The sequence below is a fragment of the Crinia signifera genome, chromosome 1 (genome assembly GCF_055691185.1).
Source record: "Crinia signifera chromosome 1, ASM5569118v1, whole genome shotgun sequence".
NCBI classification, from domain to species: Eukaryota; Metazoa; Chordata; class Amphibia; order Anura; family Myobatrachidae; genus Crinia; species Crinia signifera.
Window position 1 is genome coordinate 10,536,635 of NC_139217.1, and position 12,934 is coordinate 10,549,568.

Consider the following 12,934-nt stretch of genomic DNA (forward strand, 5'->3'; position numbering starts at 1 on the left):
GTGCCTATACTCTATTGGTGGGGAGGATCTGTGCCTATACTCTATGGGGGGATGTGTGCCTATACTCTATTGGTGGGGAGGATCTGTGCCTATACTCTATGGGGGGATGTGTGCCTATACTCTATGGGGGGATGTGTGCCTATACTCTATTGGTGGGGAGGATCTGTGCCTATACTCTATTGGTGGGGAGGATCTGTGCCTATACTCTATTGTATTTAATGTGTTTTTTTAAGTTTATTCTTAACCCCTTATAAAAAACACATTAATCTAGCTTAACTAAAAAAACTCACACTGACGCAATAAAGACACCGACACCAAAGCATTATATTTAAAGGATATATATATTTTTTTTTTTTACGTGGTATGATCCCTCTTAAAGGGCTGGCAATAAGGTACAACGTAATGTCCAGCTCTAGTCACATCGCAATGGCAGCGACATAAATGCCCCAACTAATCAATATTAATATGGTGACGACCGAGACGTCCCAGTGGACTACAGCACAACCTAATGTTGGGATGGCTCACCACCCCTTGTCTGGCCGGTGTGGACACTCCCGTGAAGGAGTGCCCAAATTGTCCCCCCCCCCGCAAAGCCAGGACATATCCGCCGTCTTTTCCAGGGGCAGTGTCTCCCAATGCCCACTTATGCCACATGTGACTGCTGGACCGTGACGCTGTACTGCAAGAGGCCTTGAGAGGCTTTAAGAGACATCCTTGAGAGGCTTTAAGAGACATCCTTGAGAGGCTTTAAGAGCCAACGCATACCACCCAATGAAGACCAATCTAATTGTCCACTAACCTAAACTACGCACGAAAAAATATCCCCCAAAAACACCCCTAAACCCAAAGTAGTCAAGTGGACACCATCGCTAGCATAATACGGTGGGCTGGCCCGCACCAACAAAGGATGACGAATGGCCGAACCCCCTTCAGACAAAATGAACTTCGACACAGCACAGTTCACCTTCTTTCTGGTCTTATTGATCGCGGAGACTTGAACGCCCCCCTGCCAAACCATGCGGGGAAGAATATCTGACCAGACTAAATGGACCGAAGGCCAACGGCGAAATAGCTCAAGGAAGTCCGCCTTGATCGCCAAAATCATCTCAATGCTCTTCATCTGGCACAGATCGTCCCCCCCCTAGATGAATCACCACTACCGCAGGGCGTCCCCATGCCCTCTCTTGTCTATCCAGGAGAGCCAGCAAACCGGACCACCTAAGGCCCCTGACTCCGAACCACCTAACTGTACGTCCACTGGACAACTCAAAAGCCCATCTAGCTGAAGGGTGCTGTTCGGCCCCAAAAACAAATGAGTTGCCGACTACCCACATCTGTCCCGGGGGTATTGAACGGGAAGCTGAAAGAAAAAAGGAGCTCACGTCAGTAAAAATTAATACATTATAAAAATAGAATACAAGTATATTAGGCGGGTAAACAGCATTTTTGGGTCAGCGCAACAGGCGCACTACATCTAAATCTTACCTAATCTCATATACTTCTTAAATGCAGCGGACTTCCATCATCCCATTGCCTGAATGGAAGAGTCAGAAAGCCCGCTAGGCCTCCGCGCAGGTAGCAGCCCCAATGCGGAAAGAGTGTGTCCCGTACTCCTCCTCATCCAGACCTAAATGATGCAAGCAATGCTTAAACACCGCATTAAACTGATACTTGGTAAGCAGAGCCCAGTCTCCATGCAACCACCACTGGGGTCTGCCCTGTGGCCTAGAAGGAGCGTAGCTAGTGGCTATAGTCACAGGGCACAATGCTGGCTCCTCATGAGCCCACAGTGTGACAAACTTGCCATGGCCCTGCTGGTCTGTTTTTGACCGAGGTATCTCTGACATGAGTGAACCCTCTGCAAAAACTGCGTCCGTGAACAGAAGGCCCATGGTTAACGACCCCTTGCTGGCCACCACCAGCTCGCTAATCCAGAATGCGCCAAAGAAAGCTGGAGAAAACTGCCAACTAAAAAGCGTGGACTCAAAAGGAAAGCCAGCAACGGCTGCTAGTTCCCCTATCAACTCCTGCAGCAGTCGCAGATCAATAGGCCTGCACGAATCGGCACTGGAGGGGCGCTCCTTAGCCCATCCATGCAGAGCCTTACCCAGCACAAATGACCTAGTGGGATCATGGAAATCCCCCGCAGTCGCGCATGAAAAGCAATACCTGCCTAGGTGGCAACCATGGCCGCCTTGGCCCTGCCCCGGCAGTAATGATCCCAAATGAAAACCAGCAAGTAATATTCCTCCGACTTACCCTGAACCTCAAACCTAAGGCGATGCACCTCCCAATCCTGCCAGGCAGCTGAGTAGGCCCGGGGGCGTAGAAGGAGCCAAGGATTGTCGGGCTAAGTCAGTCATCCCTGTTCTATAATCTATAAATACAGAAGATGCTACTGGCACCAACACCTGGAAACACCCAAAGTCAAAGCGGGAAAGCGCATCGGCTATGCAGTTGTCCACGCCCGGAACATGTGCTACAGAAAATCTATCTAGGACTGCAGGCATTTCAGCACTAAGTATTGCAGCAGCCGCAAGGCCTGCGGCTAGGACGCGCGCTGATTATTTTTCAGTTGAACAACTCCCATTTTTGTTGCACCAAAAAACAAATTGTCCTGCCGGGTAACTGAGGCACCCACAACTCTACGGCAACTATAATGGGAAACCGCTCCAAGAGAAACAGAGGTACTCTTTACCTAGAAGGGCGCCCATCGCGGGCATCGCATGTACATCGCATGCCATTTGCGATGCGACCAATGCGATGCCAGCGATTTCCCATTTAAACCCATGTTAAAATGTAAATCGCGTCGGTCGCATCGCATGCGGCCAAAAAAACGCATGCGATGCGACCGACGCGATTACCGCGATTTTACATAGGGAACAATGTTAAATGGGTCAATTGACCCGATTTAACATTGGTAACAATGTTAAATGGCCCACAGACCCCAAATAGCCACCCTGGGCACCCCCAATTGTTAACTCCACCCCACGATCAACGTGAACCCGAAGCGTGGAGAGCGCAGCGAGCCCGCGAGGGGCGGTGGTACGCGTCCTCCGACCTTTTCATACCCCCACTATCCACGTCGGCGTGGAGTTGAGAATAGATAGTGTGGCGAGCGCAGCGAGCCACCGAGCCCGGCGAGGGAACGCCGATACCTTCACAGGTAAACGTGTCCCTTCGCGGGCTTCACAGGTATCCGCGTGCGCTCGCCACGCTTCGGGCTCGGTGGCTCGCTGCGCTCGCCACACTATCTATTCTCAACTCCACGCCGACGTGGATAGTGGGGGTATAAAAAGGTCGGAGGACGCGTACCGCTGTGCTCGCCACGCTTCGGGTTCACGTTGATCGTGGGGTGGCGTTAACAATTGGGGGTGCCCAGGGTGGCTATTTGGGGTCTGTGGGCCATTTAACATTGTTCCCAGTGTTAAATCGGGTCAATTGACCCATTTAACATTGTTCCCCATGTAAAATCGCGGTAATCGCGTCGATCGCATCGCATGCGATTTTTTGGCCGCATGCAATGCAATCTTTGCAATTTTTTTACCTGCGATGCCCATGATCAAAATCGTGGGCGCCCTTCTAGGTAAAGAGTACCGAAACAGATTCCTTGTAAAACCGCAGGCGACTCAGGAGGGGGGCAAGGACCCAACGCACCACTCTCCCCCGGAAAAAAAGGTACAGAAACCAGCAGAACCGGCCGCATCTGTGTGCAATTGCAAACGGGTACTAGAATCGGGCCGTGACTCCAAAAAGGAGGACCACACCCGGAGGTCACCCTTCATCTCCCCAGACAAGTGAATGGTTAGATGCAGGCTGGAAATCCCCGCCGTAACCATCTCAAGCTTCCTGCAAAAAACCCGCCCCATCGGGATGACCAGGCAGGCAAAATATAGGGACCCTAACAGGGACTGCGCTTGGCGGAGCCTAACCCTGACTAACCCCAGACATTCCTCCAACTGACCCTGAAGACGGGCAACTTTGTACACAGGGAGCCGGCAACAACCGACCACCGTGTCCACCTCTATACCGAGGTAATACAAACAAGTGGATGGGCCCTCCATCTGGTCTTCCGCCACCGGGACCCTCAATTCCTTAAAGAGTGACCCCGCAAAACTAAGCAACTCCTGATAAGCAGAACCATCCCATGTGCCTACAAAAAGAAAATTGTCCAGATAGTGGTCAACGCCATCATGGCCATACCCTCCTTAATACACCAGTGTAAAAACATGCTAAATTTCTCAAAATAGGCACAAGAGATGGAACAACCCATGAGCAAGCAATGGTCAATATAAATATACCCTTCTAACCGGAAGCCCATGAACCCAAATGAATTGGGGTGGAGGGGCAAGAGGCGGAAAGCAGATTCCACATCCAGTTTGGCCAAAAGGGCACCTTGACCAAAACCCTGGATTATGTCGTGGGGCGCATTGAAGAGCTGGTAACGGACACGGCAGAATTCAGCAGGAATTGCATCATTCACAGATCACCCGTGTGATTAAGACAGGTGCTGGATCATCCGAAACTTGCCCAACATCTTCTTGGGCACCACCCCTAGTGGGAAAATGCACAATTTGGGCAAAGGCTGAGTCAAAAGGTCCACACATGCTGCCCAAAGCTATCTCAGTGTCCACCTTTTGTCTCACCACATTGGGCAACTCCATAGCCGAACGCAAATTCCTGCGTAAAACATCAGTAACCTCCTCCCCAATGGGCAAATGAAACCCCAAACTAAAACCCTTGAGAAGGAATTCTACATCCTGCCTATTCGGGTACCGGGACAACCACCACGACAGCGGAGACTCTAATCGGGAGTGGGCATGCGAGGGCACCAGAAGGGGCAGACTTGCACTCTTTGGCAGGGTGACCAGCTCCGAACACTCGAAAGTGTGTCGGAACCGACAACTCGCACCTCTTGTGCACTTGGAGTCACTGTATGCAAAGCACTTTCCTTTCACCGAACAGGATAGGGATTCTTAACTAGTGACTCGGCAGTGGGGGTCTGGCTGGTGACCTCCAGTCAAATCTCCACATCCTTGAAACCGAGAGCATTACCCTCCAGATTATGAAGAAATTTACAGTCGTAATCCCTCCAGACGAACCCCCTGTACTTCAAAAACATCTCATTTATCATGAAGATGTACCTTTCTACTAACCCTTTTACGCAGACCCCTAGTCACTGCGGTGTTTAAGCAATGCACATCTCCCCATGCAAAGAGGGTTCCTTTGGAGCTGCCGCCTTATTAGGCGCGTTAGCCTTCCCCACTTTCTTGGTGACCTCGCGCGCAACTAGCTTTCTCGTAGCTCCTAGCGGAGCTGTCTATAGAGTACGACACTGAAGTGGAGACATGTGCAGTATTAAGCTCACCAGTTCCTGGCGCGGGACCCTCATCTGTAGGTCTGACGGAAGCCCCAGCTTCGGCTGCTCCAGCGGCCGCTGACACACCAGGGGAGGGAATGACAATGGGAGGACCAGACATTGGAACCAGAGCAGATGGACCATCCGACCAGACGTCATCCCTGGTTGCCCCAGGCACCACGGGAGGTACTGATAAGGGAGCAGGTTGAGCATCCTTAACGACAGGTGTAACTGCCACATTCGTATCCATTGCGGTCAGCTCTGGAGAATCAAAGGCTCCCACCGCCAACCTGGGTAAACCTTCCTGGGAAACAAAAGAAGATGTTACATTCATGGACGCAGTACCCGCATCCCCTGAGGCTGCACCGCAATCGACTGGAGCAGGAGTGGCACCACCGCCAGCCGACATGATATATGGCGGCAGCCACAGGGAGGGGGGGGGGGGGTAGGCATTAAATGCAGGCTGCACAGTCCCGAAAGGCTGCTGCCAACAATTGTGCTGCTGCCAAGGCGCCGCATGGCCGCCAAAGGGTTAACCCGAAAATGCCGGTGACTCAGGCACACTATGTGGGCATTAAAGGACCAAGTGGTCTGGGGCCCATGGGACAAGGGAAAACAGGTAGCAAGCAACGGGGCCAACAATGAGGTCATGGAGACAGGGAACGTCTGCTGCAGGGAGGTATGAGCCAGGCCGAAATGCTGGGGTGGTACCAATTGCCTTCATATTCATTTATATTATATTTCCATTTCCCTTTAAGGTCATGATGTTATGTATAGGGACGAGGTAAGGGCGGAAGTGTCCTGGAATCAGCCTATTGAGACCATCCGCCTGTAGGTCAGGTGACTCCGTGTGGAGCCGGCCTGCTCTTTTTTCTATGGACTTGGACAGTGGCGTATTCCTCCGATCACGTGACCCATATGAGGTCACGCTACGGAGCTTCCAAAATGCCCATAGCACCATCGTGGGATAACGTGATGACGCATGGAACGTGCGCGTCATCACGTGAATGACGCGACCGCCGCGACATACCCGGAAGTGCCGGACGGCACAGCGGCGGCGCGTGACGTCGTGGGACCAATAGAAATGGTATAAAAAGACTTTGATAATGCACACTGATTACGCCTTGAAAAAGGACCCAGACAGGGTTTGAAACGCGTCGGCGGCCAAGCGAAGGAGACTGGACGGATTGTGAAGGACGCCTTACCTTTTGCGGTGTTTGGATCCTGATGGTACCCGGGCCACCTGGTGACTATACATACGCAATTTGAACTATATTCGTATGGTTCACACTATAGCTGGTAATTCCCTGCATTTATCCTGTCCATCTGCACTTGCTTTTTGGATTTTATTGTGTGCATGCATTTGATTTTACTTGTCATTTTTGTCTGTATTTGATGTACTCATATGTTGTGTTATTAAAAATACCGGTATACACTATGTGGATTATATATTCTCTCCACATGTACACCTGAATGTGAGCTGAAGAGAATCTGTGTATTGCCGGTGTCCTACAAAGAGGAATTGATATACACAACAAGGGAAGTTGTTTCTCTTTTTATCTAGCGCTGGTGGAGGTTGATCCCATCTTTTTTCCTATACACTTGTCTTTCTGGGTGTCAGAGAAACACCCTAGGGATATAATCACCCCTGCAGCTGGTGCGCACCCGACACATCTACTCTTTTCTTAATATTATCTAGATCTGTTTTTCTCTATAGAGTGCATTGTGTAAGTGCAGCAAACATGTTTAAACATAAAGACCACAGACGCTCTATGTTTGAGAAACTTTTTGGGGATGGAGGGGAACATATAGAACTCCTAGACGAAAGTCTAGAGGGAGTGATGAAAAAATTAGAACAAGTCCTCCTAAAAGAAAACAAAGTATGGTGGGAAACAGTAACAATGGAGCAATACATTGCCCACCAACTTATACCCAAAGGTCTAAAAATCAAAAAAGAGGCATCTTTTAGCTCCGCTTCTGAGAAATTTAGAGATAAGTGGATAAAAATAACAAGAAGTTGCTCTTTCCAGTTGATGGAGTTAATTGTAGAAGAGCGAAGGATAGAGTTAAATGCATTAGATAAAGACATCAAAAAGTATAAAGATCTACTTGTTCCTTTTGAAAATATGCCCGAGTTTAAAACCTTGGAGGCAAGAATAGAGAATAGTCTGAAAAAGAATGAAAAAATCATATTAGATAAAAAGATGCGCAAATTCATCAGAGACAAAAAGGGATCGCAAGATGATAATTACGATGAGGAGGGGGAAACATCTACATCTGATATAGAACATGACACTACCTGCCCCCTTAATACCCCGAGGCCAAAAGAAAAAACCCCAAAGAGACAAATAGAGGGGTACAAACAACAATGGAGAAAAGAGAGGAATAGGGATCATGTATATCCTAGATCCCCTGACAGATATAATAAAAGAGAGAAGCAACAACAAAAGGTACATTTTGGAAGGGAAAGAAGAACCCCACCAATATATGTTAAACAGCAGAGAAATAACCCTAGAAAATATGACAGTTATGATCATTTCAGGGAAATGGATGATTTTAGCAAAAGGATGACTAGAAACTATAGAAACAAGAAACCCTCGCATTTAAATGCGAACCAGATAGAAGAGAGGTACCATGAAGTAGACCAAAATGAGTGGAACTATAGAGAGGATAGATACACCAATAATAGATATAAACCCCTAAGACAGGAAGAGGAAGAACGCCATTATTTTTTAGGGAAACGTCAGGGCCACCGTCCCAAACAACAATAAAAAAACGCACCTCCAGGGGTACCAGGGGCGGCAAAAAGAAAAAGAACAAAAGGAAAAAGAGGCCCAAGATACCCAATAAAATCACAAAAAAATCTATAAATAATGGGGACATAACAGCAAGACAACAAGTCAAAATTTTCAATATAAGCCAACATGTATTAACTCCAGAAGAATTAAGTGTACTTCAAAAAGGGCTCAAATATGCCCCTTCGGCCACCCTCAACAAATTTAACACATTTGTTGACATCAACAAATTTGTGAGAAAAATATGTCTAAAAATTTTTTTCAAATCCACTGAGTTGGATAATAGTGAGGCTATACAAGGTGGTACCCCTTTTAAACCCAAATCTATATTCTTCCCAGCCCATATCAAAGGTAACTGGGTGGAATCTTTCAGCCAGTTAGTACAGGAAGATGTTAAGAAAATGGATCTAAAAAACAACAAAAAATCTAATCTCACTTTCAGAGAACGTAATGCTCTGAAAAACTTAAAAGATAATAGAGAGATTACTATAAAACCCGCCGACAAAGGCGGGGGAATAGTTATAATGGACACTCCCTGGTATGAAAACGAAATCCTCAGACAATTAGGTGATAAAGAAACATATCAAAAATTAAGGTCCGATCCTACAAAAAAAATTATGGATAACTTAAAAATATTATTAGATATGTACCATCAAAATGGGACCATAACGGACAAGGAACTTAAATTTTTATGGATTGCGGAGCCTGTAATCCCGGTCATCTATGTCTTGCCCAAAGTGCACAAGGACCCCTTGGCACCTCCAGGGCGCCCCATAGTGGCCGGGATAGAGTCGGTAACTTCCAACATATCGGAGTTTATCGACTACTATCTCCAACCGCTGGTCCTTAACAATCCTTCCCATCTACGTGATACCAAAGACCTACTACAAAAGATACCACATTTGGAGTGGGAAGAAGGACACATTCTAGTTACAGCGGACGTTAAGTCTTTGTACACTATTATTAATCACCAGCATGGGATTGAAGCCATAAAAAGCACTTTATGCAGCAGCACTTTAGACAGCAATCTCCAGGAGTTTTTAATACAAACCGTCACTTTTATTTTAAACAACAACTATTTTATGTTTAAAGGAGATTTCTATGTACAGCGGGTCGGGACGGCTATGGGCACCAGGTTCGCCCCAAGTTACGCCAACCTTTTCATGGGCGGTTGGGAGCGTGACTTTATATGGAATAATAATCCATTTGGGGCGAGCCTGGTGTCCTGGACCCGGTACATAGATGATGTGCTGTTTTTATGGAGGGGAGGACATGCCGCATTGGATCATTTCTGTACATATCTTAACTCTAATAATTTGAATATTGAGTTCACGTTTTCTATTAGTGAGGTGACAGTAAATTTTTTGGATCTAACAATTTATGTGGAAGAAGGCCGATTAAAAACAAAAACATTCACTAAACCCACCGACTCTCAGAGTTATATTAGTATAGACAGTTGCCACCATAAGAATTGGTTAGACTGCATACCTCAGGGACAGCTTAAAAGGATCAAGATAAATTGTACTGAGGATGCTATGTACAAAGAACAATCCCTTGCTATGGTGGCTAAATTTAAAGAAAGTGGATATAGTGCGGCCAATATAGAAAGGGATAGAGAAAAAGTGGACTTGATAGACCGGAATGTACTTCTGCAGGATAAAAAACAACTGGCACAAGGTGATTCAAAACAATATGCCTTTATAACTGACTATAGTTGTCAACATAAAAATTGGAATCCTCTATTAGAAAAAATTGGAATCTATTGAGAAAAGACCCAATTATAGGGATGGACCTACCTGCCAAACCCTCCTTTATTTACAGAAGGGCCGCAAATCTGGGGAACCATCTAACCAGAAGCATGCATCCCTCCAACACAGGGAGAAGGGTAATAAGAACAAAGGGGTTCCACAGGTGTGGGACCTGCAGTGCCTGTATTAATATTAAAGGAGAGAGAAAGGTAGAGAGAGTCCTCATTAATGGGATAGAACATCAGATCAAGGAGTTTATTACATGTAATGTGAAAAACGTAGTTTACTTGGTGGGCTGTACATGTAATCTATTCTATATAGGCAGAACTTCTCGCCCCCTGAAAATAAGACTAAGTGAACATATTAGAAATATAAAAAAGGGGGTGGAGACCCACTCATTATCACAGCATTTCAAAATACATCATGGCAGTTCCCCCTCACAGATTAAAATGTTTTTAGGTATTAAATATGTAGAGGGACACTGCCGTAGGAGAGACATGGATGTACAATTAGCCAAACTAGAAATGCAGATGATCTACAATTTTAATACTTTAAAACCTCACGGTATCAACTCTGACTTTGAGTTAAAATGGTTTCTTTAAATTTCCAACTATTTCCTTTTTTCTACCTTTTTATGGATTTTAGCAATATGATGCGTGCTTTTAATCATATTTATATATTCATTTATATTATATTTCCATTTCCCTTTAAGGTCATGATGTTATGTATAGGGACGAGGTAAGGGCGGAAGTGTCCTGGAATCAGCCTATTGAGACCATCCGCCTGTAGGTCAGGTGACTCCGTGTGGAGCCGGCCTGCTCTTTTTTCTATGGACTTGGACAGTGGCGTATTCCTCCGATCACGTGACCCATATGAGGTCACGCTACGGAGCTTCCAAAATGCCCATAGCACCATCGTGGGATAACGTGATGACGCATGGAACGTGCGCGTCATCACGTGAATGACGCGACATACCCGGAAGTGCCGGACGGCACAGCGGCGGCGCGTGACGTCGTGGGACCAATAGAAATGGTATAAAAAGACTTTGATAATGCACACTGATTACGCCTTGAAAAAGGACCCAGACAGGGTTTGAAACGCGTCGGCGGCCAAGCGAAGGAGACTGGACGGATTGTGAAGGACGCCTTACCTTTTGCGGTGTTTGGATCCTGATGGTACCCGGGCCACCTGGTGACTATACATACGCAATTTGAACTATATTCGTATGGTTCACACTATAGCTGGTAATTCCCTGCATTTATCCTGTCCATCTGCACTTGCTTTTTGGATTTTATTGTGTGCATGCATTTGATTTTACTTGTCATTTTTGTCTGTATTTGATGTACTCATATGTTGTGTTATTAAAAATACCGGTATACACTATGTGGATTATATATTCTCTCCACATGTACACCTGAATGTGAGCTGAAGAGAATCTGTGTATTGCCGGTGTCCTACAAAGAGGAATTGATATACACAACAAGGGAAGTTGTTTCTCTTTTTATCTAGCGCTGGTGGAGGTTGATCCCATCTTTTTTCCTATACACTTGCCTTGGCCATAGCCCGGACCTGCGAACGTGTACGAAACCGCAAATTGGGCAGATACCAGTTGAAACACCCCTGCCGGGGCTGCAGTAGGCGCCTGGTCCTACCCGAACCAGGCTCGGCAATGGCCCTTGAACCCATGTTCTGCAGTTGTAGACCCCCAGACCCTGCACAATGCCCGTGGTGCTAAAATCGGCAGGGTGGGGGCAACTCTTCAACCAGCCTGGACCTAAACCCACAGGGCAACGTTAGGCAGAGGTGTTGGTGCCAGTCCTATCGCTGACACCTGGGGACACTGAAGGGGAGCCGGCGGCACCGCAATGGCGCCAACAGCAGTGACCCACCAAGCCTCCGGACCCACTGGGGTCTGTGGGGCGCGGGAAACCAGGAGGGAGAGGGCTGCCGCAGGGCCAACCTGAGAGTACTGTTCTCAGGCCTGGATGTGGCCTGGGAGGGGCCCCCGACTACGTCCGCCTTGTAAGCCAGGGAGGGGGGCTGGGCCTCAAAAGAGCAGCCATGGGTGGCCATGTGACCTCATACCCAGCCATCCACAAAACAATGGAGGGGGGAACCAGAACGGTGGGGACGGGACATTGTGCAAGGCGGTGGTGCGTGAATCTGCACAGCAAATTAATGGGCGTTGAGGGGATACAGACAGTACTTACCTAAGGCTGGTCTGGAGTTGCTGAAAGAACTTCTGCAAGAGGAAGTACTCTCTGTCAGGACCTGCCTATATACCTCTCTCCTAAGCTCACACCCATATGCTCACCTACTGTATAGGCTACCTATAAAACTGATACTAACTTTTGAACAACTAGCAGTCATTACCTCTGCAGTCATTAACTCTGCAACCCCAAAAATGTAAGCCTCTTAAGTATGCTCTGGCTTAGGCAGCTCTCGCTTAATCTAAGTAAGACATTCATTTTAAAAAAATAAACATTATTTTTTAAATTTCACTTTCATCACCCCCCGACAACCAGGTGAAGAAAATGATGAGAAAATTACCAAGTTTAGAAAACTATTAGAAGGTGTGAAATTTATCACCAAACATTTGATGGGCAAGAATTGAATATCACGACTTAAAAAAGTTATGAAAAAAGGGAGAATAGGCGTGACAAAGGGAACAAACCAACATATATTACAATGGTCGGCGACCATCGAGAGATTTCTCCAGCGCTTGCAGATCAGAGACACCTTTATGGTGTCTTTGATCTGCATGCACCCTGTGCGGGAAGCAGGCGGGCAGCTGACTCTTAAAAAGCTGACCTGTTTAGCCAGGACAGATGGACTAGACCATCTTAGATAGTAACTATCCCAATTCCAAACTGCCACAGTGCTGACCTGGATCTACAATGCCCAGAGGCAACTTGGTATGGCACTTAGAAATGGCTGTCCAGAGTGCAGTAGGGCTGCCCGAAAGGCTTTTCCCACCAAGAAGACCAAAGCGCTCACCAGCCTCACTCTTCCTCATGGACAATTCCTCCCCC

General features: G+C 47.1%; 1 protein-coding gene across 2 annotated transcripts in view; it reads right to left on the reverse strand.

The window, feature by feature from the left end:
- Positions 1–954: 954 nt before the first annotated feature.
- Positions 955–12,934, reverse strand: part of LOC146061037 (uncharacterized) — a 139,926-nt gene continuing 127,946 nt past the window's right edge. The window contains exons 20-21 of one of the 2 annotated variants that reach the window (XM_083174441.1): positions 5,369–5,663; positions 955–1,360 (exon numbers count right to left, since the gene is read on the reverse strand). In XM_083174441.1, coding sequence (XP_083030567.1) covers positions 1,107–1,360; positions 5,369–5,663 — 549 coding nt within the window. In that variant the 3' untranslated portion in view covers positions 955–1,106. The remainder of the gene's footprint in view (positions 1,361–5,368; positions 5,664–12,934) is intronic. The other variant, XM_083174448.1, reaches the window with a different exon arrangement.